The sequence below is a fragment of the Amblyraja radiata genome, chromosome 4 (assembly GCF_010909765.2).
Source record: "Amblyraja radiata isolate CabotCenter1 chromosome 4, sAmbRad1.1.pri, whole genome shotgun sequence".
In the NCBI taxonomy this organism is placed as follows: domain Eukaryota; kingdom Metazoa; phylum Chordata; class Chondrichthyes; order Rajiformes; family Rajidae; genus Amblyraja; species Amblyraja radiata.
In genome coordinates, this window is record NC_045959.1 from 102584704 (window position 1) to 102611520 (window position 26817).

The window sequence follows — 26817 nt, forward strand, 5'->3', positions numbered from 1 at the left end:
GTGGATGTGGCCAGTCGAGGTGAGTTATGAATTGGGGGTGTGCCCATTGGAAATTATGCTAAGTGCATGAGGGTCAGATAGAGAGCATGAATTCAAGAGTTCAATATAAATGGAAAGATATTGATATCTATTGTTGATAGGTATTGAACAGACATATCAATTGAGCAGTGGATTAGACCAGTAGTGCATATGAATGTTGGTCTCAAGTTAGCAGATTATTGACTTCTTTCTAAACAGTGTTACTATGAATAATCATTTCCACTTTAATATATCTCCAATATCCTCTCACATTAATGGCCAGATGACTTCCTTCCCTGCCGTTAAAAGATATCTTATCTATCCACCTCTGGCAACGAGCCCACCAGTGAAGCATCAGAAAACCTTGGGGCCATTCAGTCAGGCTTCACAAGCTTCTGCAGAATCATTTGGCTCTCTACATTCAGTTCTACCATAACATTACACCTCCCTTGTAAAAAGCACAAGCCTTTGCCCCCACCTATTGCTAATGAACACATCATCAGTGATGTAACCTGGGGTCATTGGGTGTTTCGGGTTTTCAACATCATACTCCCTCAACTCGGCTACCCAGCCGTGGTTGATCAGACCACGACGTGTTCAGGTGGCATTTGCTCCTCCCCATGGACCTTCTCTCCTGATCCAGAGCCATCTGGAGGCCTTCTCCGCTGCCTCTGTGGTGTTCCTGATGGCTCTTCTCCTCGCCACTCTGTTGATGCCCAGTGCACTCAAGGCTTTGTAGAGTGATTGCCCTGCAAAACTTCTGCAGCCAACCTCGATGGGCATACACCTTGCCTTCCAGCCCTGCTTACGGCAGTCTATGACCAGCTCTTCATACTTGGTCATCTTCTTCTCGTGGGCCTCCTCCAGACGGTCCTCCCACAGCACTGTCAGTGCTAACATGACGATGTTTTTGGTCGCCTCTGAGAACAGGAGGATATCTGGCCTCAGGGTGGTTGTGGCAATGTGCTGTGGGAACTTCAGCTGTTTCACCAGGTCGACAGAAAGCTGCCTGTCCTGTGCAGTCACCAGGATTCCTGACTGATTCCTGGCTGCTGTGGTTCTTGGCAGCTGCACTCCGGCCTTCACGAAGGTGATCATCTGGGTGGTGGGCCGTGCTCGTCTGCAGCTGCTGATTCCCATGCTGATGGCTTCTGCAATGGGTTTAAGAACCTGATCGTGACGCCAGGTGTACCAGCCCTGCCCAAGAGCCTTTGGGCAGCAGCTCAGGATGTGTTCCAACGTCCCCTTGCCTGAGCATTGCGGGCAATCCGGAGATTCCGCTTTGCCCCAGATGAAGAGGTTTGATGAGCTGGGCAGTGCCTGGACCAGGAACTTGATGCGCTGTGGTTCAGCCTGCCAGAGCTCAGTCCATGTGACTTTTCGGTCCATGGCCTGCTCCCACCTTGTCCAGGCCCCCTGCTGCCTCAAGCCAACCACTCTGGTAGACCTCTCTTCCTCCACCACTGCCCTCACTTCTGCCTGGACCAGCCTGTACCTCTCCTTCCCCTTGGCCTTGTCAAACTGGGGAGTTGGGAAGATTCCGAGACCAATTCTTGCCCGAGTCACTGCTCCCACCACTCTGAGACACTGCTCCCATATCCGAGACTCCGCTTGCAGCACGGCTTCGCCAGCTCTCCACTTCCTCCCAGTTTTCACCTCCACCCCTGCCTGAGCCACCTTGGGGTCGCTGGAGTCGCTGTACAGCATCAACTCTCTGGCCTGAGTCACCTTGAACTCCTCCTCCAGGGACTTCAGGGGCAGCTGGAGCTTGGTGTTATTTCCGTAAAGGGCGATGCTGCTAAGGCTCCTGGGCAGTCCCAGCTACCTCCTGAGAAAGCTGCTGACTTTCCTCTCCAATCTCTCTACGATGGATATTGGGACTTCGTAGACAAGCAGTGGCCAGAGTATCCTTGGCAGGATACCATGCTGGTAAATCCATGACTTGAACTTGCCGGGAAGCCCCGACCGGTCCACTGCTCTCAACCAACTCTCCAGCTCCTGACAGGTCGCCTGGACTGATGCTGTATCCTTCAGGCTGCTGTTAAACACCTTGCCAAGACTCTTCACTGGCCTTTCGGAGACAGTTGGGATTGATGTCCCTTCGATGCTGAAGCAGAACCTGTCCATGACTTCAGCACCAGTGACATTGATTTTCCTGGCTTAAACCGCATCCTTGCCCATCCAATCAGTTTCTCCAACCCTTGCAGGATCCACCTACCTCCTGGCACTGACTCAGTGGTGACAGTCAGGTCGTCCATGAAGGCTCTGATTGTTTGTTGGCGCATTCCTGACTTGGTCCGAGGGCTCCGGCACTCTGGCTCAGCAGACTTGACGATCATGTTGATCGCCAAGGCAAAAAGGATTACAGAGATGGTACAGCCTGTGATGATCCCAACCTCCAGTCCGTGCCACTCTGATGTTACTGACCCTGATGAGACCCTCATGTTGAACTGGTTGTAATAGTCCAGGAAGTGATCTGCCACTTGGCCCGGCATATGATGCTTGGCCATGACTGTCTGGATCAGCTTGTGCGGGATGGAGCCGTAGGCGTTGGCCAGGTCAAGCCAGAGCACTGTCAGGTTTCCCTTGTTCTCCCTGGCTTCTCTGATGAGCTGGGTCACCACTCCCCTGTGCTCTAGACATCCCGGCACTCCAGATAAGCCTCCCTTTTGCACTGAGCTGTCGATGTAGCCATTGCTGGAGAGGAAGTTGGTCAGCCGCCTCGCCACTATGCTGAAGAAGATCTTTCCTTCAATGCTCAGCAAGGAGATGATCCTGAACTGATCGATTTTCTTGGAATCTTCTTCCTTTGGGATCCAGAGTCCTTCAGCGAATCGCCACTTTCCCTCTCCTCCAGATGACTTTCAGGATCTTCCACAGCCGTTTCAGTAACAAGGGGCAGTTCTTGTAGACCCTGTAGGGGACTGCTCGGGCCAGGGGTTGAGCCAGATCTTGCTCTCGTCACAACGTCCTGGACCTCTTTCAGGAGTGGCTCTCTACTATCAAACTCCTTGATGGGTGGAGGTGGTTTTATCAGGATGTTGCACTGGCCCAGCTCCTGCTGCCTGACGGGCTCACTATAGGTCGTCTGGAACTGCCGGTCGACCTCCTCCTTAGAGCAAGCCAAACTCCCACTGCACTTCTGGTCTAACAGTTGTTTGGTGAAGCCAAAGGGGTTGTCTATGAAGGATGCTCGCTTCCTGACTCTTTCTTTCCGGCGTCTTCGGTGCCAATCAGCTCTACGGAGGGTCAGCAGCTTCTTCCTCAGGATGGTTCGCAGCTCTGCCAAGGGGGGACGTTGCTCTTCGCTGGCCTCTTTATACTGCTTCTTGAGGGACTTCATCTCCTGCCGGATCTTGTGGATCTTTGTTGCTCGTTGGTTCATGGTGAAAGGTGTTCTGGCCGGCTTCTTCTCCACTATTCCAAACCTTTCCACAGCTAGGCTGATGATGATTGTCGTCATCGTCCGCAGCCTTCGGTCCACGTCTCCCTTCGCAGTTGCTTCTAGCACCTTATCGACGTCCTCGTCGAACTGATGCCAGACTGCCGTCTTTCAGGCCTGTGGCCATTTGACTCGAACCTTCTCCGGAGATCTGTTCCGAGGGACTAGTTGCGCCACTTGGAGGCTTTGGGCTCTATGGGGTGATTCTGGGACCGGCTCCTCCTGCGTCTCACCAGGTAAAATAACTGTGCGTTGTGACACTTCCTCTACCTCCAACACTTCATCCGTGTCTGGTGAATCTTCAGGCCTCGGCTGTTCTTGCAGACCATTCCACATCTGCATTTGATGCTCATAGTCGGTTGTCCATTGCCTTTAGTCGTTAGCCTTTGATCCGTCAAATTGGGGTGCTCATCCTCCCCCTCTCGGGCACCCCAGGTAGTATTTTTCCAAGTGTTTTTCTGTAGCATGATTTGGGTCTCCTCCTCTCAGAGGATGCGGTTTGGGCTGCCAACCCGTCCCGCCCCTGTTGCCGTCTCTCTGAGTTGTCCACTGTCTCTCCAGTCGTCACCACCCTTTTCTTGGTTGTCGACCAGTCTATTCCTGGCGCCACTGGTTTCGCCAGCACAGTGATTGATAAAATACATCTATAGATGCTCCTGAACACATCATCAGTGATGTAACCTGGGGTCTTTGGGTGTTTCGGATCTTTCAACATCAGACTCCCACACCCAGGCGACCCAGCCATGGTTGATCAGACCACGACTTGTGTTCAGGTGGCATTCACTCCTCCCCATGGACCTTCTCTCCTGATCCAGAGCCATCTCGAGGCCTTCTCCGCTGCCTCTGTGGTGTTCTTGATGGCCCTTCTCCTCGCCACTCCGTTGATGCCCAGTGCACTCAAGGCTTTGTAGAGCGATTGCCCAGCAAAACCTCTGCAGCCAACCTCGATGGGCATACAGCTTGCCTTCCAGCCCTGCTTACGGCAGTCTATGACCAGCTCTTCATACTTGGTCATCTTCCTCTCGTGAGCCTCCTCCAGACAGTCCTCCCACGGCACTGTCATCTTGAAAGATGGAATCACCATCTCCGTGACCGTATAGGTGACCGCCGGGTGCTCCGGTTTCCTCCCTCATCCCAAAGACATGTGGGTTGTAGGTTATAGAGTAATAGAGTGTGGAAACAGGCCCTTTGACCCAACATGTCCCAGCTACACTAGTTCCATTTGCCCACGTTTGGTCCATATCCCTCCAAATCTGTCCTATCAATATGCCTCCACAACTGTTTCTCATTGGGATAGTCCCAGCTCAACGACCGCCTCTGGCAGCTTGTTCCATACACCCACCACCCTTTGTGTGAAAAAGTGACATCTCAGATTCCTAATAAATCTTTTCACCTTCACCTTAAACCTATGTCCTCTGGTCCTCGATTCACCTACTCTGGGCAAGAGACTCTGTGCATCTACCCAATCTATTCCTCTCATGATTTTATACATCGCTATAAGATCACCCCCTCATCCTCCTGCGCTCCAAGGAATAGAGTTCCAGCCTTCTCAACCTCTCCCTGTAGCTCAGAACCTCTAGTTCTGGCAACATCCTCATAAATCTTCTCTGTACCCTTTCCAGTTTGACAACATCTTTCCTATAACATGGTGCCCAGAACTGAACAAAATATCCTAAATTTGGTATCACCAACGTCTTATACAACTGCAACATGACCTCCCAACCTCTATACTTAATACTCTGACTGATGATGGCCAATGTGCCAAAAGTCTTTTTGTCCACCTTATCTACCTGCGACTCGACCTTCAAGGAACCATGCACCTGCACTCCTAGATCCCTCTGCTCTAGAACACTCCTCAGAGCCCTACCGTTCACTGTGTAGGTCCTGCCCATGTTAGAGTTTCCAAAATGCAACACCTAACATTATTCTGTATTAAATTCCATCAACCGTTCCTCAGCCCACCTGGCCAATCGATCAAGATCCTGCTGGAATTTTTCACAACCATTTTCACTATCTGCAAAACCACCCTCTTTTGTATCATCAGAGGATAATTGGCCTCTGTAATATTGCTCCTAAAGAGGGATGATAAAGTGAGGTAACGTGAAACTAATGTGAACGGGTAAACAATTGTCGGTGTGGACTTGGTGGGCCGACGGATCTGTTTCCATGCCGTATCCCTAAGCTAAACTAAGTATGATAAAATGGACATTCATAGGTTAACTGTCCATTTTGGATGTGGGCCAAGATAGCCTTGGTGATAACAATGATGATGCACACAGTAGAGCTTGCTTATGTTCGTGTATGCAGAAGATTCTTGCTAGTGCCAGCAGAGCAACGTCCTTCTGAAAATAATCCTGAAGCTCTGCCAGAGATTTTCCTCCAGGAATTGTTGTTTAAGAGCGGAGCAATGGTACAATTGGTAGAGTTGCTGCCACACAGCAGCAGAGACCAGGGTTCGATCCTGACCTTGAGTGCTGTCTGTGTGGAGTTTGCATGTTTTCCCTGTGACCGCCTAGGTGCTCCGGTTTTTTCCACATCCCAAAGACGTGCAGGTTTGCAGGTCATTGGCCTCTGTAAACTGCCTATAATGTGTAGGGGGTCTATGCAAAAGTGGGATAATGTTGAACTAGCGTGATGGTTGCCGCGGACCCGGTGGCCCAAGCTGTTCCCACGCTGTATGTCTAAATTAAACTAAACAAATCATGGACATTAATCTTGTTCTTGATGCTCTGCTGCCATTTCTTCCCCATTACTCTGCTAACTTACCTCAAACCAGTAAATCAATCCCTGAAGTTAGTTTGAATTATGTTCACTGCAACAACATTGCATGGGTCTAACAGTCACACGCACAATTTTGATGAAGACTATCAAGAGGTTGCTCACATAAAATTATTTTCTTTCAGGTGAACCATGGCATCAAATAGGAGAGTGAGCACTCTCTTGACATCCTGAGCAACAATGATCAAGCAATAAATTTAACTGATGGACACCAGTCATTTATTTTGTTTGTTTCAGTGGTATTAGTTAGCTTAAATGCTTTGGAATATTGGAGATAGATGCAAAATGGAGTAACTCAGCAGGTCAGGCAGTATCTCTGGAGAAAAGAGATGGGTGACGTTTTGTGTCGGGGCCATTCTTCAGGTATCTTCAGGTTGTGCTTCATGCAGGTTCTCGGGGCTGTTCAATCCTTTATTTAAGTTTATGGTTGATCTGTGATTCAATTCTGTCTATCCATATTGGTTACAAAACCCTTAAAATCTTTGCTTAATAATGACTTAACAAAGCCTATTGTTCTCAACTTTGAAATATTTAATTAACCTGGCCACCAGGGTGCGCTCCCTTGTTTTAGATTCATCAGGAGATTTTGATTTCACCGAAACATTGTCATAGAGTCACAGTCACACAGTGTTGAAACAGGCCCTTCGGCCCAACTTCCCCACATCAACCAACTTGTCCCAGCTACACTAGTCCCATCTCTCTGCGTTAGGCCCATCACCCTAAACCTGCCCTGACTGTCATATGAGGAAAGATTGAAAAGACTAGGCTTGTATTCACTGGAGTTTAGAAGGATGAAGCGGGATTATATAGAAACATATAAAATTATAAAAGGACTGGACAAGCTAGATGCAGGAAAAATGTTCCCAATGTTGGGTGAGTCCAGAACAAGGGGCCACAGTCTTAGAATAAAGGGGAGGCCATTTAAGACTGAGGTGAGAAAAAACGTTTTCACCCAGAGTTGTGAATTTATGGAATTCCCTGCCACAGAGGGCAGTGGAGGCCAAGTCACTTGATGGATTTAAGAGAGAGTTAGATAGAGCTCTAGGGGCTAGTGGAGTCAAGGGATATGGGGAGAAGGCAGGCATGGGTTATTGATAGGGGACGATCAGCCATGATCACAATGAATGGCGGTGCTGGCTCGAAGGGCTGAATGGCCTCCTCCTGCACCTATTTTCTATGTTTCTATGCCCCATCCATGTACCTGTCCAAATGTCTCTTAAACATTGCAATAGTACCTGCCTTAACTACCATCTCCGGCAACTCGTTCCATACACCCACCACCCTTAACAGTTGCATTAACATTTTTAGTTGTTTCAAAACAACTTAATCAAAATCACCTCTTATAATCTTATGTTTCTCATTATTTAATCTGTTATACTTGTGTCAATCTGGCGAATCAGTGCTGAATCTTCCCCATGGTGAATTAATCCTTCCTGGGATGCTAAATTTAGAATCAAATGCCGTGCTCTAAATTAAGCTAAGCAGTGCTTTATATAACTGAAACATAACTTCCATCCCATTGAACATGAGCACCTCAGTTAAAAATTGCTTTCTGAATCGTCTGTACTTGGAACAGTAAATCTCTCTACTCCTCTATATTTCTTAGGCCCAATGTTGATAACAGATAATAAAGAAAGGGGGTGCATATCACGAACAGTCTGACCTGGTCACAAAACATCGCATCACTAGTTAAGAGAGTGCAGCAGCGTTTGCACTTTCTGTGCCGGATGAGAAGAGCTCACCTCCCCCATCCCATCCTCACCACTTTCTACAGGGGCACCATAGAGAGCATTTTGACCAGCTGCATCTCTGTATGGTTTGGGGACTACAAAGCCTCCGACTGGAAGTCCGTGCAGAGAGTGGTGAGGACGGCTGAAAAAAATCATCGGGACTTCTCTCCCTTCAATCCGGGACATTGCATGCAAACGTTGCTTGTCCAAGGCCAACAGCATTATAAAAGACCTCACACATCTCCATCATGGACTGTTCACTCTGCTGCCCTCGGACAGTATAAGGAGCAAAACGACCAGGTTTTGCAACAGCTTCTTCCCCCAAGCCATCAGACTCTTGAATTCCATATAATGTGCCGCCACCATTATCTATTTTATCTTTTTAATCTATTTTATCCTTTTCTTATTTTATGTTGCACAGTGAGCCAGATGCAACGAAATTTCGTTCAGACTTGCATTTGTTGGTGTATTTTTGAATGACAATAAAGTCTTTGATTGATTGATTGATTGATTGAAAATATCGCCGAACGATGGTGCCTTTTCGAGCGTGACTACACTCACTACATTCGTATTGTTCATTGCAACGATCCGCCAGAGGTACGTGCTTCCGTACCCTTAAACCTTGCTGGCCCTGAGGCAATGAAGTGTGCGGATCGTTTTACTTTTGCGCCTGCTGTTTTAGACCAAAGCAATCCTATGGGCAGCGCTCCCAGTAAGTGAGAACCTTACCGATACCTCCTGTCATAACAAGCCTTCACAGCCTTCCCCTCCCTATCAGCAACAAAGGTCTGCTGTTCGATGCCCTATTTGTAACAGTTCTCATGCTCCAGGTCGGGAATTCTGCGTTGCTTATGGTAAAGTTTGCAGCTACTGTACGAAATTCAACCACTTCGCAAAATGTTTCCGTTCCCATGCGACTCAAACCGTCCCAACGACGAATGTGCACCTGTTAAAACATGAGCCTACTGATAACGAAAACCAAGAGCTGGATGCGCCATCCCCCACTCTCCTCTCTGAAAGCCAAGATAACAGTTCAGCCATTCACTCCCTCCTCGCTTCCTCTAACGAGCAGCTCGAACCCTGAAGTCTCCATGATTGATAATAACAAGACTGCAATCGCTAAGATTGATACCGGAGCGAAGTGTAATGTCATTTCCTAATCTGAATTTAAAAGAATACGTAATGCTGAGCATGTTGAACAAGCTTCGGCCACACTATGGGAACAGGGGGTGATGTTCTGCACCCTCTTGGAGAATATGATTTGAACTGCATCATAGACTCGTGGTCTCATACCCTTAAATTTTATATCGTCTGAGGGGATTCTGCAACTCTGCTTGGTATCAATACATGCCACGATCTGGGCCTAGTCTACTTTGGCCGTGCTGTCCATTGACTCTTTCTCGCTGTGGGCCCCACTCAGCAGATACTCTCACAATATAAAGAACTGTTTGACGATGAGCTTGGTAAGCTGCCCCTCAAATACAACATCGCCGTTGATCCCAAAATCACTCCTGTGGTCCGAGCCTCACACCGTGTTCAACATGCCATGCGCGAATGAACTCCAGCGGATGGTCTCCCTGGGTGTCACTGCTACAGCTACTGACCCTATGCAACGATAGAGGAAGTTACTGATCAAATAGGAAACGCATCCGTGTTCTCCTTTCTGGATGCCAAAAGCTCGTTTTGGCAGATCCCATTTCTGACACCATGTAATGATCGAGTCGTACGCGCGTCAAGGTACAACACATGTTTATTAAAGTTCACTCACAGCATTCATCTGCATGGTGTTACAGTAACTAGCAGCTAATCAGACTAAATTACTTAAGCAGACTTCTGATAATATAAACCACACAGCAGGCGGAGCTTCAACTAACAAGCACTACAATTGGTTAGTAAGAAGTAACCAATCTACATCTTTCCTTCAGAGGTGGACCCAGACTCGTCCAACCTTACTATGTTCAGCACCCCCTTCGGCCGTTACAAATTCCTGAGAATGCCCTTTGGCCTCAACTCTGCCAGCTAGGTTTTCCAGTGCACCATGGAACAACAGTTTGCGGGGTATCCATGTACCATCATTGTTGATGATATTCTCATTTACGGACGCGGCTTGGCTGAGCATCATGCCAATCTGAAGAGAGTCGCTTCTCGGCCTTTTGGCTAAGATCAAGTGTAGTATCTGTTCTTATCAGTCAGTAAAAGAGCTATATAAAGAGCATCTGTTCTTGTTAGAACAGGGAAAGAGATCTGTTCTTATTAGAACAGTCCTGGCGGTCCTTTAAGGACAGGAGCTGCAGATTACGATTTAAAAAAAAAAAAATCGTAGCAATGGCAGCTGCAATGGGAACTAGAGGACAGGGTATCCGCAATACCCTGAGGATTAGTGTCAAGGATCTCAGTGAGGGGATGCCCTTCAGTCGGGACACCTTTGTAAAAAAGGTATTGCTGGAAACCTGCAAGTTCGAGCCCAGGGATATCTACTGCCTCCAGGACTTCCCGGGTAACGGCTATTTCGATGTTACATTTGTGCTTCCGACAGGATGGCAAAAACTGCTAAAGGATTTCAAGGAGAAGGGGAATGAAGCTCCGCTGTCGTTGCTGAAGGTGCAGCCACTCTTCACCCTCCCAAACCAAAAGGAAAGGACGATCACGGTCCATATGTTTAACCCACATGTGCCCGTAGTGGATGTCCTCACCTTCCTTGCTCGCTACGTCGACGGAGCAGTGAACAGCGTGGACGTGAAGGATCTGCATGGGATTTGGACGAGCAAGCGGCAGGTCAAGGTAAAACTGAGGGTGGACAAGGAAGGAACTCTCCTCCACCCTCCATCAGTTTTCGCAATTGGAGGAAACCGAGGATATTTAATTTACGTGGGGCAGCCCAGAGTTTGCAGAAAGTGTAATAAGCCTGGACATGTGATGGCCCAATGCAATGCAGTGGTCTGCAAAAACTGCAAAACGGAGGGCCACGAGACAAAGGACTGTCAAGCCAGCAAGAACTGTAACCTGTGTGGGGAGGGAGGCCACCTTTACAGGGCCTGCCCAAAAAGAGCATGCACATATGCACAGGCAACAAGAGGGGCGGCTTCCAGCACCCCCAGGGTAGGTGAGACACCCACTACCACTGCCAAGTCCCCAGCAGAAAGGGGAAACAGGGATGAGGACAGCCCAACCACCTCAGCCACCCCAACCACCTCGAGCCCCCAAGTGCCAGGAGAACTCCAGCACCAAGCCCAGGAGGGAGAGTCGATGGAGGAGGGGGGAGAGCAAATTTGGACTACTGTAAAATACAAAAAACACCAGAAGGGTCAGCACACGGAGCAGAGGCCAGAAAGGGATGGCAAGCCCAAAAAAACCACCAAAAAACGGTCTCTCTCCCTGACAGAAGGGAGAAACCTCTCCTCGTCGGAGGATGAGGCGAACGGGAAACCCCACAAGAAGAAAATCGGGGCGGAAAGGAGAAGGTGCAGGACGATTGTACACCTGCACCAGGAGACCGAGAGCAGTGCAGCGGTCGAGGGGCTCCAGCCCCAGGACATCGGGAGCAGTGCAGCGATTGAGGGGCTCCGGCCCCAGGACAACGGGAGCAGTGCAGCGGTCGAGGGGCTCCGGCTCCAGGACAACGGGAGCAGTGCAGCGATCGAGGAGCTCCAGCCCCAGGGCATCGGGAGCAGTGCAGCGGTCGAGGGGCTCCAGCCCCAGGGCATCGGGAGCAGTGCAGCGGTCGAGGGGCTCCAGCCCCAGGGCATCGGGAGCAGTGCAGTGGCCATTGGGCCCCAGCTCCGGGCAACCGGGAGCTTTGTAGCGGCCGATGGGCCCCAGCTCCGGGCAACCGGGAGTATCGTAGAGGCCGATGGGCCCCAGCTCCGGGCAACCGGGAGCAGTGCAGCGGCCATTGGGCCTCAGCTCCGAGTTTCCGGGAGCAGTAAGCCTGTCACTGAGCCCCAGCCACGAGAGACGGGGGAAGCGGCGCACCCAGAAGGGGGTAAAACGAGCAGCCCCCCCCCAACGACACCTCGGGTTACCACAGGGGAAACCCAACCCGTTGAGGAGGCCGGGTATCTGAGCCCAGGAAAGGTGAGGCAATTCACCGAAGCGGTGGGCATGAGGGAGCAGGAAAACGGACTCTAAAGGACAATGGAGCTCAAACTGGCATCCTTAAACGTGCGCAGTGTGAAGAGCACTGCGCGATGTGTTAATGCCTTGCAGTACCTGGCCAAGGTCAAGGCAGATGTGACTTTTCTACAGGAGTGCGGGTTGCCACACCTCCGCTGTTATCGGAGGTGGTCGCGATGGTGGCCCCACGGACTGTCTGTGTGGTCGGGGGGCAATGATTGTCGTGCTTCTGGCCTGGGGATATTGCTGCGGGGAGGGAACTTCGCCATCACTGAGGTCAGGGAGGTGGTTGCGGGGCGTCTCCTCGTGGTGGATGTAATGTACCGTGGTTCTCCGCTCCGGCTGATTAATGTGTATGCCCCACCCGTGCGGAGCGAGCGGCAGGCCGTTCTCCAGCAGCTCCCAGTGCTGTTGGCCACGTCCCGGCAGCTCGTTCTGGCCGGTGACTTCAACTGCATCATTGATGCGGCTGGACGATCCGGCAGTGCCGACAACAGACTGGACAGCACGTCCAAGTTCCTGATGGAAACGGTAAAAGACGCAAAGCTGCGCGACGCCTTCAGCGACCCTGCAGGCGGGCCCCAGCCGCGGTTCACCTGGTCGAGATCGGACGGTTTGGCCCGATCCCGGATAGACTTCGTCTTCACCACGAAGGCCGTCACGGTGAGACACACCGACCTCACGCCGGTGTTCTTCTCTGACCACTGCCTCCTTCAGGCTTCCTGTCACCTACAGGAGGACCGGAAGGCAGGCAGAGGGACGTGGAAGTTAAATGTGAAGCTGTTGACCCCAGAGAACGTTGAGGAGCTAAAGAGGGACTACGCACGTTGGAGAACGGTGAGGCCCCTCTTTGACTCCCCGACACTCTGGTGGGAAGCAACCAAGGAGAACATTAAGAGGTTCTTCATAGCCAAAGGGGTTCAGAGAGCAAGACAGAGTCAGAGGGAATTGTGCCAACTCCAGACAGAATTGCAACAACTGCTCCTTCTGCAGTCGAGGGGGGTGGATGTGAGGGAGGAACTTAGAGAGGTGAAGGACCGGCAAGCTCGGCTCTTTACCTCTGAATCCTCCAAGATCATCTTCCGATCCAGGGTCCGCCATGTGGAGCAGGATGAGACGTGCTCACGTTTCTTCTTCCATAAGGTTCACAGGGGGAGCTCTGTGATCAACAGCCTTAGGGAGGAGGACGGCTCGGTAGCATCCTCGCAGACAGACATGATGAGGGTCTGCAAATCCTTTTACTCGGAATTGTATGACCAAAAGGCCACAGACAGCACCGCCTCCCAGAACTTCCTGTCCTCTATCACGGAGGTCTTGGAGGACAGCAAGCAGGAGAGTCTGGACCAACCACTGACCCTAGAGGAGCTGACGGGCTCCATCCGCTCCTTTGACTCGAGTAAAACTCCCGGAAGCGATGGCTTACCGGCCGAGTTGTATTCGGCTCTGTGGGACTGGGTGGGCCCGGACCTGCTGGAAGTGTACAACGACATGCTTCTAGCCGGCAGCATGTCAGACTCCATGAGGAAGGGCAGCATCACCCTAATCTACAAGCAGAAGGGGGAGATGAAAGATATAAAGAATTGGAGACCCATAACATTGTTGAATGTAGACTACAAGATCCTGTCTAAGGCCATCGCCAACCGGGTCAAGTCTGCTCTGGGACGGGTGATCCACCCGGACCAAACCTGTGCTGTACCTGGCAGGAAAATCTCAGACAGCCTAGCGCTGCTGAGAGATACCATCGCCTACGTGCAGGACAGACGGGTGGATGCCTGCCTAGTCAGCTTGGACCAGGAGAAGGCCTTCGACAGGATATCGCACACGTACATGAGGGACGTGCTCTCCAAAATGGGTTTTGGGGAGGGAATCCGAAATTGGATCAAACTGCTCTACACCGACATCCGTAGTGCAGTCCAAATCAATGGGTGGGAATCAGACAGTTTCCCTGTAAGGTCTGGAGTCAGGCAGGGTTGCCCTCTCTCTCCTGTCTTGTTTGTCTGCTGTATTGAACCTTTTGCCGAGTCCATCAGGAAGGATGCGAGCATAAGAGGAGTGACATTGCCAGGCAGTGGGGGCATTCAGGTCAAGACCTCCCTGTACATGGACGATGTCGCCGTCTTCTGCTCGGATCCAAGGTCGGTCCGCAGATTGATCAGCATCTGTGACCAGTTTGAGTCGGCCACGGGAGCCAGGGTGAACCGCAGGAAGAGCGAGGCCATGCTCTTTGGCAACTGGCCCGACCGATCTTCCATCCCCTTCACCATCAAGCCTGACTTCTTGAAGGTGCTGGGAATCTGGTTCGGGGGGGCTGAGTCGAGTAACAAGAATTGGCTGGAGCGGATAGCCAAGGTGGGGAGGAAGCTGGAGCTGTGGAAGCAACGCTCCCTCTCCATAACCGGGAAAAATTTGGTCATCAGGTGCGAGGTGCTCTCGGGTCTGCTGTACTTGGCACAGGTGTGGCCTGTCCCTCCCTCCTACGCCACGGGGATCACCCGGGCCGTCTTCCAGTTCATCTGGGGGTCGAGGATGGACCGGGTACGACGGGTCACCATGTACAAGTCGGCAGACAACGGGGGCAAAAGCGTGCCCAACGTCGCCCTCATCCTGATGGCCACCTTTGTGTGTGGCTGCATCAGGCGGAGTGTAGAGCCAAGGCACGTGGGCACTAAGTGCCACTACCTGCTGAGGTTCTACCTGTCCCCGGTGTTGCGAAGGATGGGCCTGGCGCAGATGCCACGCAATGTACCAGTCAGCTGGACATTGCCGCCCCATCTGACGTCTGTTGACAGGTTCTTCCGGACCAACACCTTTGACCACAAGTCCATCGGGCAGTGGTCAGCACGTAATGTCCTGCAGGCACTGCAGGGAAAGGACTCGATGGATCCGGTGGCGTGGTTCCCAGAGCAGACTGCCCAGCTTGTCTGGCAAAATGCCTCATCGCCAGAACTGACCAACAAGCACCAAGACCTGGCTTGGCTGGCGGTGAGGGGAGCCCTCTCGGTTAGATCCTTCCTGCACCGTCGGAACCTCACTACCAGCGCACGCTGCCCCCGGGACGGTTGCTATGGAGAGGAGACGGTTGCCCACCTCTTTGCAGAGTGTGGATTTGCAAAACGAGTCTGGAGAGGTATGAAAGGGTCCCTGGAACGATTTATCCCGAACAGCTCCGTCACAGAGGACTCTGTGATTTACGGACTGTTCCCAGGGACACATTCAGAGACTGACATCGAGTGCTGCTGGAGGGTCATCAACTCGGTGAAAGACGCTCTTTGGTCTGCCCGAGCGTTGCTCACCACCCAGCAGAGCGAGATGTCCGTCGGGGAATGTTGCCGACTGGCCCACTGCAGACTGCAGGAGTACGTGCTAAGGGACTCGCTGAAGCTTGGTGCAGCCAACGCCAAGGCTCGGTGGGGGAGGGCCACAGTCTAGGGTCCTTCCGCTGCTGGACATGGGGGGCACAGTATGGTGGAGACGCCCCTCAAATTACATTAAGGGAAGGTATCCCACACCAGGGGGCCACATGAGTGGCACAGGTGGGGGACATCTCTTGTGGAACTTGAAATGTCAGATGGAAATTTTCGCACTGTGTACACATTGTATATATTTATTACTTGAACAGGGGCCACAGAGTGGCACTGGTGGGGGACTGTTTGGTGAAATTTGACAAATGTAAAAAAATTGTACTGGAAAAAGTTTGTATAGTCTCCGAAAATGTCGGATGAATTTTGTTGGAATGGTTCAGAAATTGTATATATTTTCCAATTGAATAAAGTATATTTTGAAATAAAAAAAAAAAAAAAAATCTGAAGAGAGTGCTGGACTGTGCCAAAGACATTCAGCTCAAACTCAATCCCCTGAAATGTAAGTTTCGGGACCCGGAAGTTACCTATGTTGGGCATGTTTTCACAAGTGATGGTCTCAGACCAGACCCATCAAAAAACTACTGCCATCAACGAAATGCAGGTTCCTACTGACATTACGAGTTTACAAAGATTCCTTGGAATGGTCAACTACCTGGGGAAATTTATTCCCAACCTCAGCGATATATCTGCCCCCCTGCGGGAACTGACACACAAAGACACGGAATGGTCCTGGTATTCACACCACCAAAGAGCTTTTGATATCCACATGTTGCAGCTGGCCAGCGCACCCACCCTCGCCTACTTCGCTTTAGAGTTGCCAGTGACACTCACATGTGATGTGTCCCAATACGGACTTGGCGCTGCCTGCCTACAGACCACCGCCGATGGCGACTACAGGCCTGTTGCATATGCCTCCCACACACTGACCAACACTGAACAACATTACGCCCAAATTGAAAAAGAGTTACTTGCAGTGGTTTTCGCCTGCACGAAATTCAAGGACTTTATTTTTGGGAAATTTGTGACTATCGAAACAAACCACCAGCCGCTGGTCACTATCTTGAATAAACCCATCCACGCTGCTCCGGCTCGCCTATAACGGATAATGATGCAGCTGCAGCATTTCAATTTCAACATTGTCTACAAAAAAGGCAAGGACATGCACATAGCTGACACGCTATCAAGGGCCCCACGCAAAACCAGCGAACAACAGCAGCTCTGAACAAGACCAGTTCGCAGTAATGAAGATATCGTATGTTCCCACTGATTGCCTGAGCAGCCTGGCAGAGCACACGGCTGCTGACGAGACTTTACAATTGCTGTTTGCAGTCATCCGGCGTGGCTGGCCGGATAAACAGCCCAGCACCCCGTTCGCGATCCGCCCATACTACCTGGTTCGCGATGAACCGGTGCTACAGGACGGGATTATAGTCAAGGGTCACAAAGCAGTTGTCTCAGCCGTTCTCCGGGACAAGTACTATGATGCCGTCCACAGGGGAAACCCCGGTGTAGAGGCAACCTTACAACGGGTGCAGAGCATGTTTTACTGACCTGGTATGACCAAGTACAAATGTGACAAAACTGAGGTCTGCGTCTTCTGCAAAAACCTTACGCCACACCAGCAGAAACAACCCTTACTATCGCACCCGGTTCCTCCTCTGCCATGGTCCACGGTAGCCACCGACATATTCGAATGGCATGGGAAACACTATTTGGTTCTCGTCAACTCATATTCGGGCTGGTTCGAAATTGACCTACTCCAAACCATCACATCTGAAGCAGTCATCCTGAAGTTGCAACGCCATTTATCCGTGCACGGTTACCCTGCACGCCTCTTATCCAACAACGGCAGTCAGTTCACTAGTCAGCACGCCTCTTATCCGACGTCTACCTGGACTTGCTCAACTTAAGGAACATTGACCGCGATCCCATACTGCGTTCTCTAGCCCAGCGACTGATATCTCGCCAAATCCGTGCTGCCCTGCCCAGTACCCCAGCAGCTGTTGAAGCCACCTCTCGCGGTCCAGAAACTCCAACTGAAGCGTAATGCACAAAAACGATCGTTTGACAAGTCCAGCAAACCACTTAAACCTCTCTCCAGTCGACAGGTTGTTCGCCTCCAGGCCAACAAAGGCTATGGCCGTCAACATCTCCTTCCTGTGAAGGAACCAAGTCCTGCTGCTCCGTAACCGGAGGTCACACTTTTTGTATACCCTCCCACTGCCGGGCAGGCTGCTCAGCAACCACAGACTGTGTCCCCTGCGACCTCTCCACGGCATTCAGTGCCCAGCTCGCCTATTTCACCACCTCCACTCGGCGGGTGTCCGATGCCTCTTCCGGTCACTTCCTCGGTCACTTCCCCAGTCACTTCACCGGTGAAAGGAGGAGATGCGGATTTATACCGCACATGCGCCGGACGGGCCAGCAGGCCACCCCTTAGATAGGGGGATTTTGTGTAACCATCTATACTTCCCCATATGCGTTATTAGCGTTTCGGGTACTGTATTATTTAGCCACCATGTATCAATGCTTTATTTTGTTTCTACAAGGAAAGATGTAGATTGGTTACTTCTTACTAACCAATTGTAGTGCTTGTTAATAGAAGCTCCGCCTATTATGCAGTTTATATTATCAGAGTCTGCTAAAGTAATTTCATCTGAGTAGCTGCAAGTTACTGTAACACCATGCAGATTAGTTACTGTAACACCATGCAGATGAATGCTGTGAGTGAACTTTAATAAACATGTGTTGTACCTTGAAGCGCGTACGACTCGACTCATTACATTGCCCACACCAACCAACATGTCCCATCTATACTAGTCCCACCTGCCTTGTGTGTTGGCCAATATCTCTCTAAACCTGTCCTATCCATGTACCTGTCTAAAATGTTTCTTAAACATTGCAATATTGCCTGTCTCAACTACCTCCCACGGCAGCTTATTCCATACACCTACCTGCCTTTGTGTAAAAAAAGTTACCCCTCAGGTACCTATTAAATCCTTCCCCCCCTCACTTTAAGTCTATGTCATCTGGTTCTCATTCCCTACTTTGGGCAAGAGTGTGCATTTACTCGATCTATTCCTCTCATGATTTTGTACACCTCAATACGACCACCGCTCATCCTCCCGCACTCCAAGAAATAAAGTCCTAGCTTGCTCAACCTCTCCCTATAGCCCAGGCCGTTGAGTCCTGGCAACATCCTCGTAAATCTTCTCTGCTTTGTAAATCTTTTCCAGTTTGACAGGATGCTGACATCCTGACACCCCCGATTTCTAAAACATAAGGCCTAGGCCACAACCCTACAATCCTTGATTCCCAGGTTCGAACATCCCATCTCCTGAAGCCCAGACCATGAACCCCTGATTTTCCAACTTTGCAAAACGCTGAAAGAGTCCTCAATCTCCAACATCCGCCACATGCATTATCGCTGCCCCAGTTCCAAGTCAGTTCAGTTTAGTTTAGTTATTGTCTTGTCAGGTGTCAGAGGTTATGGGGAGAAGGCAGGAGATTGGAGTCAGGAGGTAGAGATAGATCAGATGATAGAGATGTGCCATTCCTAACTGTGACTGTATGTCATGTTGTCACCAAGGCAAATTCCTTGTATGTGAATACTTGGCCAACAAACTTATTCATTCATTCATTCATAATTGAATGGCAGAGTACACTTGATGGGCCGAATGGCCTAATTCTACCGTATTTCTTATGACCTCATGACCTTCTGTGTACCGAGGAGTGCAGTGAAAAGCTTTTGTTGTGTGCTAACCAGTCAGCAGAAAGACAATACATGATTACATGGAATACTTTTCACTGCTATAGGCTCTCCAACTGAAGAAACAAAGCTCAAAGTAAGCCCATCCCACATCTCTGTGACTGTACAGGGCAGTAACACCTCCTTCCCACTCTATTTCTTACCAAAATAACAGCTCCATGCTCCCATGTCTTTCCTTCTCACAACCCATTACACTGGCCAATAAAAGTTCTGAAACTTTTCTCCTGTACCACCACCACTGTCTGTGATGTTTTCTTCCCCAGCACCCACCACCCTTCATCCCATCACCATGACAGTTATAACATAGAAACATTGTTGGCCATACGGCCCTTCGAGCTGGCACCGCCATTCAATACGATCATGGCTGATCATCTAAAATCAGTACCCCGTGCCTGCTTTCTCCCATATCCCTTTAGCCCTAAGAGGTATATCTAACTCTTCATTGAATACATCCAATTAATTGGCCTCCACTGCCCTCTGTGGCAGGGAATTCCACAGATTCACAACTCTCTTGGTGAAAATGTTTTTCCTCCTCTCAGTCCTAAATGGCCTACTCCTTATTCTTAAACTGTGACCCTTGGTTCTGGACTTCCCCAACACCGGGAACATTTTTCCTGCATCTAGCCTGTCCAATCCCTTAAGAATTCTATATGGTTCTATAAGATTTCCTCTCATCCTTCTAAATTCCAGCGAATACAAGCCCAGTCGATACATTCTTTCATCATATGTCAGTCCCGCTATCCCGGGAATTATCCTGGTGAACGTACACTGGACTCCCTCACTAGCAAGAATGTCATTCCTCAAATTAGGAGACCAAAACTGCGCACAGTACTCCAGGTGTGGTCTCATCAGGGCCCTGTACAACTGCAGTACGGCCCCCTTGCTCCTATACTCAAATCCTCTCGCTGTGAAGGCCAACATGCCATTTGCTTTCTTCGCTGTCTGCTGTACCTGCATACTTACTTACAATGTATTTTTGACAATGTTCCAATGATTTTCTGATCATCACCCATCTTGATGACTGATGACTATGAACCTCACCTGAACCAACCGAAAATGTTGTTTTCCATCCAAAGATGGTGCCTGGCCTGCTGAACACATTGTTTTTGTCACTCAAGATTTCCGCATCCGCACTCTTTTATGTGTCCAATGATTCCCTTCTGTACTCCCCACCTACAATCCCTCATCACACCACCTGGGTACAGCACAGCCATCTCGATCCCTGCAGTCGTCCTTAGGACCAACTACCAGGCATTCCTTAAAATGCACTTTCGTAGTTTGCATTGGTGGCTAAAGATCAAGATTGTCATGCCCAACGAGGGTACCCACTTAGATTATATCCAAGATATCTAGTTGACTGGCTTACAATTACATTTAAACAGTATCACCTGCATAAAACCAACTAATAGCCAGATAGTTGTTGCAACACCAAATCTCAGAATACGGCTGGGTGGTATAGCACTGCTTTCAGCACTGCTGGTCAATTTTGAATAAGGATCCATTGTTGCCAAATTTGCAAAGCCAGCAATCTAAAAAATAAAAAGAAGAAAGTCAATTTATCTGCAGCTCATGGCAGATCGAAAATAATACTGACTGAATTGTACAATTGAAGAAGTTTGGCATGACTCTTACAAACGGACAGCATGGTGGCACAGCGGTAGAGTTGCTGCCTTACAGCGCCAGACAGCCAGACATTGACTTCAGGAAATGGGGTGAGTTTCCATGCCACAGTCAGCATCAGGAGTGGAGATGATCGAGAGCTTCAAGCTCCTGGGCATAAATATCACTAATGATCTGTCCTGATCCAACCACATTGATGATACGGCCAAAACAACCTCACCAACGTCTCCATTTCCTCAGAATACTCAGGAAATTTGGCATGCTTCCTTGACACTTACCAATTTCTGCAGATGTTCCATAGAAAGCATCCTATCCAGATGCATCGCCTCTTGGTTTGGCAACAGCCAAGATTGCAAGAAGGTGCAAAGATTATGCATGTAGCTTAGTCTATCACATTAACCAACCTCCCCTGATCGACTCCATCTACACCATGCTGCCTCGGGAAAGCAGCCAACATAATCAAGAACTACTTACACAATGGTCATTCTCTCTTTCTCCCTCTCCCATCGGGCAGGTTACAATAACTTGAAAGCATGTACAACCTTTTTCCTGCTATTATCAAACTATTGAATGGACTTCTTATAAGCTAAGGGTGTAGTCCCGATCTCCCAACATATCTCATTGCAGCCCTTGTACCTGCACTGTAGCTATAACACTACTTTCTGCACTCTAGTTATTCTGCTTACGCATTCCCTGTTGCACTTGGTTGGCTTTGTACTCATGTGTTTGGAATGATTTGACTGGATAGAGTGCAAACAATGTTTTTCACTGTATATGTATAACAATTATAACCCTATACCAATAATTCTATAATAGTTGTTGAACTTACTTCCAAAAAAAAAATAACAGTAAGAAGTTGAAAAATAGGATTAATTTTCCTGATGGTCTGAATATTATTCCATTCATTTGCAACAAAGTACGTTCTCCAGATGCTTACAGGAGCTGGTGCAGTCTTTATATCACCTCCGCCTGCGAACAATGAAAAAATAAATGATAGTATGCAAAAAATGGAAAATATTGTAATTCAAACCAAAATAAAGGAAATATTAGAAGTGCATTGTAAAATCATTAGTACCTGTAAACAGATGGAGGTTGATGTTTCAGATGTAAATTGGTTTGGCAAAGTCCAGTGTGCAGGAAGGAACTGCATTGAAGGTAGACACAAAATGGTGGAGTAACAGTAGGTCATGCAGAAAAGGAGTCTGGGGAAAAGGAATAGGTGATGCTTCGGGTCGAAAACCTTTCTCAGACTGAGTGCCAGGAGGAAAGGAAACTAGAGGTATGGGCCCAAGCTGAAGTACAGTATCTTAGCATTCTCCTGTGCCCTCAGTAATACATATTATTTGATTTTTTAATATTTAATTACGACTTTGCATATGACCCTTCTAACGTATGCGACAACCAGTGATGGTGATTATGTGGTGGCGACGCGAGCAGATGGCTGCTTAATTTCGAGCTCCCGATAGCAAGTTTAAAACTAGCCTCCCTTAATTCACTAATTGCTACATAATTCACAGTTTTCTGTTTTGGAATGAGTGGGGGAGCGACAACTAGAAGTCAAAAGACGGACGGACGGAGCTGAGCAGTCAAAATGCCACCAAAGAAGAACGAGGAAATTGAGGATATAAAGAAGGCGCTTGATTTTCTGTCTGAGGAGATTGCTACTGTCTCTAAGCAGCAGAAAATGATAATTAATTTGATGAGTGAAATTAAAGAACTGAAAAAACAAAATGAGGAGAAGGATAAGAGGATCGCCAGCCTAGAATGCCGTGTAACAGACCTGGAGCAGTACACCCGCATGAATGACATTATTGTCAGCGGACTGGAGACCAGGCCCCGGTCCTACGCCAGGGCGGTAACAGCAACGGCCGATGGGGAGCCCACCGCTCTAGACATGGACTCCGTGGAGCAACAGATAACTGCTTTCTTTCATAGCAAAGGCATATCCATATCCAACACAGACATTGAAGCATGTCATCCTTTACCTCGAAAAAACCAAAGTGTCAAACCAGCCATAATAATTCGTTTTACGAACAGAAAACACAAAAATGCATTGCTCAGACAAGGGAAAAAGCTCAAGGGATCTGATGTTTATGTGAATGAGCACCTTACAAAAAAAAATGCAGATATCGCCTGAAGCGCACGCATCCTAAGGAAGCAGAAATAAAATCCAGTCAACCTGGACAACAAACTGTAAGGTGTTCATAAAGCTAAACGGGTCACCAGAGGAGGCTAAAGTGCTGACCATAAGATACATCGAGGAGCTGGACAAGTACCAGTGACTCCAGAACAGTGACTGTGTCTATCAGTGTGATTGACTTGAACTATTATGACCATGGACTCTTGTGAAGAGTTTGACTGTTTAAACTTGACAACAGCTGGAAATGAAAGGGACAATGATGACTGTGATGGTTGGAACTTTAAACCATTTAAATGCACTGATCATAATATGCATGATTTTGAACAAGATATTGACCCTGAAAATAATTTTCTTAACAATATACAGTGGCTTGCAAAAGTATTCATACCCCTTGAACTTTTCCACATTTTGTCACGTTACAACCACAAACGTAAATGTATTTTATTGGGATTTTATGTGATAGACCAACACAAAGTGGTGCATAATTGTGACGTGGAAGGAAAATGATACATAGTTTTCAAATTTTTTTACAAAAAAAAACTGAAAAGTGTGGCGTGCAAAAGTATTCAGCCCCCCTGAGTCAATACTTTGTAGAACCACCTTTTGCTGCAATTACAGCTGCAAGTCTTTTGGGGTATGTCTCTACCAGCTTTGCACATCTAGAGACTGAAATTTTTGCCCATTCTTCTTTGCAAAATAGCTCAAACTCAGTCAGATTGGATGGAGAGCGTCTGTGAACAGCAATTTTCAAATTTTTTTACAAATATAAAACTGAAAAGTGTGGCGTGCAAAAGTATTCAGCCCCCTTTACTCTGATACCCCTAAATAAAATCCAGTGCAACCAATTGCCTTCAGAAGTCACCTAATTAGTAAATAGAGTCCACTTGTGTGTAATCTAATCTCAGTATAAATACAGCTGTTCTGTGAAGGCCTCAGAGGTTTGTTAGAGAACATTAGTGAACAAACAGCATCATGAAGCCCAAGGAACACACCAGACAGGTCAGGGATAACGTTGTGGAGAAGTTTAAAGCAGGGTTAGGTTATAAAAAAATATCCCAAGCTTTGAACATCTCACGGAGCACTGTTCAATCCATCATCCGAAAATGGAAAGAGTATGGCACAACTGCAAACCTACCAAGACATGGCCGTCTACCTAAACTGACAGGCCGGGCAAGGAGAGCATTGATCAGAGAAGCAGCCAAGAGGCCCATGGTAACTCTGGAGGAGCTGCAGATGGGAGAATCTGTCCACAGGACAACTATTAGTCGTGCACTCCACAAATCGGGCCTTTATGGAAGAGTGGCAAGAAGAAAGCCATTGTTGAAAAAAAGCCATAAGAAGTCCCGTTTGCAGTTTGCCACAAGCCATGTGGGGGACACAGCAAACATGTGGAGGAAGGTGCTCTGGTCAGATGAGACCAAAATTGAAGTTTTTGGCCTAAATGCAAAACGCTATGTGTGGCGGAAAACTAACACTGCACATCACCCTGAACACACCATCCCCACTGTGAAACATGGTGGTGGCTGCATCATGCTGTGGGGATGCTTTTCTTCAGCAGGGACAGGGAAGCTGGTCAGAGTTGATGGGAAGATGGATGGAGCCAAATACAGGGCAATCTTGGAAGAAAACCTGTTAGAGTCTGCAAAAGACTTGTGACTGGGGCGGAGGTTCACCTTCCAGCACGACAACGACCCTAAACATACAGCCAGAGCTACAATGGAATGGTTTAGATCAAAGCATATTCATGTGTGAGAATGGCCCAGTCAAAGTCCAATTGAGAATCTCTGGCAAGACTTGAAAATTGCTGTTCACAGACGCTCTCCATCCAATCTGACTGAGCTTGAGCTATTTTGCAAAGAAGAATGGGCAACAATTTCAGTCTCTAGATGTGCAAAGCTGGTAGAGACATACCCCAAAAGACTTGCAGCTGTAATTGCAGCGAAAGGTGGTTCTACAAAGTATTGACTCAGGGGGGGCTGAATACTTTTACACGCCACACTTTTCAGTTTTTTATTTGTAAAAAAATTTAAAAACCATGTATCATTTTCCTCCCACGTCACAATTATGCACCACTTTGTGTTGGTCTATCACATAAAATCCCAATAAAATACATTTACGTTTATGGTTGTTAACGTGACAAAATGTGGAAAAGTTCAAGGGGTATGAAAACTTTTGCAAGCCACTGTAAACAATAACTGCTGTTATTACTCTGAAGATCAATTCAACATGAACATAAAATCAGATCATGGAATGTCAATAATTCATTTCAATAGCAGAAGTTTATATGCAAATTTTCACAACATCAAAGATTACTTAAGTCATCTAAACAAACCATTCAATGTGATAGCCATATCTGAGACCTGGCTTAGTACTGAAAAGGGTGTGGATTTTGAGTTAAATGGATATGAACTGAATTACATAAATAGGAAAAATAAAAAGGAGGAGGGGCGGCTTTGTATGTAGATAAAAGATTAAATTATAAAATAGTGGAAAATATGACAACTAATATTGATGATGTGATGGAGATTATTACTGTAGAAATCTACCTGGAAAAAAAGAAAAATGTAATTGTAAGTTGTGTATACAGAGCACCTGGTTCCAATATTGAAATATTCAAGAATAGTATGGAAAGATTGTTTGCCAAGAAAGATCACAGAGTTGTGTTCATTTGTGGGGATTTTAATTTAGATCTCTTAAATCCCAACAAGCACAAACAGACTGATGAATTTATCGATGTATTGTTCAGTATGAGTTTTTTTCCACTTATCACCAAACCAAGTAGAATAACATCTCACTGTGCAACTCTAATAGACAACATATTTACAAACAGTATGGACAACAGCATAAAGAGTGGGTTACTACTAAATGACATCAGTGACCATCTGCCGGTTTTTGTAATGTTTGTTTGTGATTATGTTAAGTGTAAGGATGTTAATAAGATTAGATACAGGAGAGTAAGAACAGAAGAATCTATAAATAAATTTAGAAATGTATTACTGACCCAAAATTGGAAACAAGTGTTTAAAGAGACTGATACCAACAAAGCGTATGAAACATTCCTGATAATATTTAAATCATTATATGATGAACACTGTCCTTTGAAACAACACAACAAGAAGCAAAAATATATAGATAGGCCATAGGATGACAAAAGGACTACAAAATGCATGCAAAAAAAAGAATATCTTGTATAAAGAATTCATAAAATTCAGAACTATAGAAGCAGAAAGTAAATACAAAAGATACAAAAACAAATTGACTAGTATTATGAGGATATGTAAGAAAGATTATTATAATAAAATATTAAACGATAATAAAAATAATATCAAGGGCATATGGAATGTGTTAAATAATATTATCAGGAATGGATCAATGAATATAAACTACCCTCAGTATTTTAAAGACAATGATACAACTGTAAGCGATATGAATGATGTGGTTAATGGGTTTAACAAATTTTTGTAAGTGTGGGACCAAAACTGGCAGAAGAAATCGATAATCCACAGTCAGAAGAAGGAGAGGGGAAGGTTGTGGATTTGTTAGACAGCAACCCAAACTCAATGGTTTTGAAAGCAGCTGATGAAAAGGAGATTATTGACATTGTTAGTAATTGTAAGAATAAAAGGTCTACAGACTGGAATGACATTGATATGGCTTTAATCAAGGTAGTCATTGGTGTAATTGTAAAACCCTTAACTTATATTTGCAATTTATCTTTCAAAACTGGTGTATTTCCATGTAAAATGAAAACTGCCAAAGTCATCCCACTATACAAAGCTGGAGACAGAAATCAATTTACAAATTACAGGCCGGTGTCGTTACTCTCTCAGTTCTCAAAAATATTA

General features: G+C 47.5%; 1 protein-coding gene and 1 pseudogene across 1 annotated transcript in view; one reads left to right on the forward strand and one right to left on the reverse strand.

Annotated features, from left to right (window-relative positions):
• The window catches only part of tmem67 (transmembrane protein 67), a 125562-nt gene that overhangs the window by 13750 nt on the left and 84995 nt on the right, over nt 1-26817 (reverse strand). The window contains exons 20-21 of the mRNA XM_033020405.1: nt 21662-21801; nt 20601-20741 (exon numbers count right to left, since the gene is read on the reverse strand). Of these exons, the coding sequence (XP_032876296.1) occupies nt 20601-20741; nt 21662-21801 (281 nt within the window). The remainder of the gene's footprint in view (nt 1-20600; nt 20742-21661; nt 21802-26817) is intronic.
• On the forward strand, nt 10106-10217 carry LOC116972683 (annotated as a pseudogene).